This window comes from Acanthisitta chloris, unplaced genomic scaffold (assembly GCF_000695815.1).
Source record: "Acanthisitta chloris isolate BGI_N310 unplaced genomic scaffold, ASM69581v1 scaffold10157, whole genome shotgun sequence".
NCBI classification, from domain to species: Eukaryota; Metazoa; Chordata; class Aves; order Passeriformes; family Acanthisittidae; genus Acanthisitta; species Acanthisitta chloris.
In genome coordinates, this window is record NW_008682067.1 from 8,143 (window position 1) to 9,643 (window position 1,501).

Sequence of the window (1,501 nt, forward strand, 5' to 3'; positions counted from 1 at the left end):
TGCAGCTCCTAACAGAGTCCCTCTCCATCTTCCCTGGAGTCCCTTCAGCTCCTGGCAGGTTGCTCTGAAATCCTCCTGCTGCTCCTGACACACTAGCCCTGCAGCTGGGAAGTCAAACTGTGCAGTTTTTCAGGGTTCTGTGGCTCTTGCTGTGAGTTTGTGTGTGTGTGTTTGCCTTGTAGCCGTCCCTACACCAACAAAGTCATTACGTTGTGGTACCGCCCCCCGGAGCTGCTGCTGGGGGAGGAGCGTTACACCCCTGCCATCGACGTCTGGAGCTGTGGGTGAGTGCCCTGCCCTGTCCTCTCTGGGCTCTGAGCACTTCTGCTGGGAGCTGCTCTTTGGTTTGGGCTGGTTCCTGCAGCTGGGGCTGTTCCAGACACACACACAGTGTTAGGATAATCTAGGGATACTTCCAAAACACTGGGAGGGAATAGGTTTGTGTCACCTAACTAAAACCTCCTAGAATGAGGCCTTTCTTGGTATTGATGTGTGAAAACATAAAAAGGCAGATTTTCACTGTTTAAACCCCAAAGTTTTCACTATTTTAAACCCAACCCAACCACCCTTTGATAATGTTGTACCCCTGAGGTCAGAGAGGGTCCTGTGTCCCCTCAGCTGTATTGGGCACTGAGTGCCATTGCTGGAGGAGATGTTGAGGACTGAATGAGTCAACTGTCCTCTCCCTCCTTCTCCTCTTCCCTCCCAGTGTTGTGTGTGCATCCAAGTCCATATCCTCTGCCTGGTGCTGACACACAGGCAGCCACAGACAGCTGAGGGTTATTTGGGCCAGCAGAGGGAAGTTTGAAAGCTAAGTGGTTCAAATCTGAAGGAAAAGGAGATGTTTGGCCCTTTTTCTTGTCATACTGACACTTCCTGTTCTCCCTGCAAAGGGTTAACATGTCATGGGCTTCATGCATTAACCAGCTCCTCCCAGTTTGGTTATTTCCCAGGTGCCCAGTGCTGGTGACTCTGTACACACAGGTTAGTTTGTCAGTGCTCAACTACAAGCCCTGATGCAAATGAGTCTCCTCAGGCAGAGCTGCTCCTGAACAGAACCACTGCAGTGTTCAAACCCTCATCCCAAGGGTTTGCTGTCGTGACCTCTTGCTTTTCTTCTTTCCAGCTGTATCCTCGGGGAACTGTTTACAAAGAAGCCTATTTTTCAAGCCAATCTGGAACTGGCTCAGCTTGAATTAATCAGGTAAAGCATTGCACATGCATGTCTGTGAGAAGAGGGGCTGCAGGAGCTGCTCATGCACACAGGCTGTGTGTTAGAAGAGCTCTTGGACTCTAACCTGCCTGCAAAACAGGACCAGAAATGCCTGGCACTGCACGTGGGAATACTCAGGTGTCCACACCTGCAGCAGGTGTGTGGCTGCTCAATGTGAACCCTCAGAAAAATTTGCTGCTAGCTGAGTGCTAAAATCGTGAGCCTAAAATGCATCTCACACTGAAAATTAGAATCATGGGATGGTTTGGGTTGGAAAGACCTTAAAGC

The 1,501-nt window shown here is 50.2% G+C and overlaps 1 protein-coding gene across 1 annotated transcript in view; it reads left to right on the forward strand.

The window, feature by feature from the left end:
• Positions 1-1,501, forward strand: part of CDK12 (cyclin-dependent kinase 12) — a gene marked incomplete at its 5' end in the record, with an annotated part of 16,044 nt that overhangs the window by 8,125 nt on the left and 6,418 nt on the right. The window contains 2 exons of the mRNA XM_009078361.1: positions 183-284; positions 1,127-1,204. Of these exons, the coding sequence (XP_009076609.1) occupies positions 183-284; positions 1,127-1,204 (180 nt within the window). The remainder of the gene's footprint in view (positions 1-182; positions 285-1,126; positions 1,205-1,501) is intronic.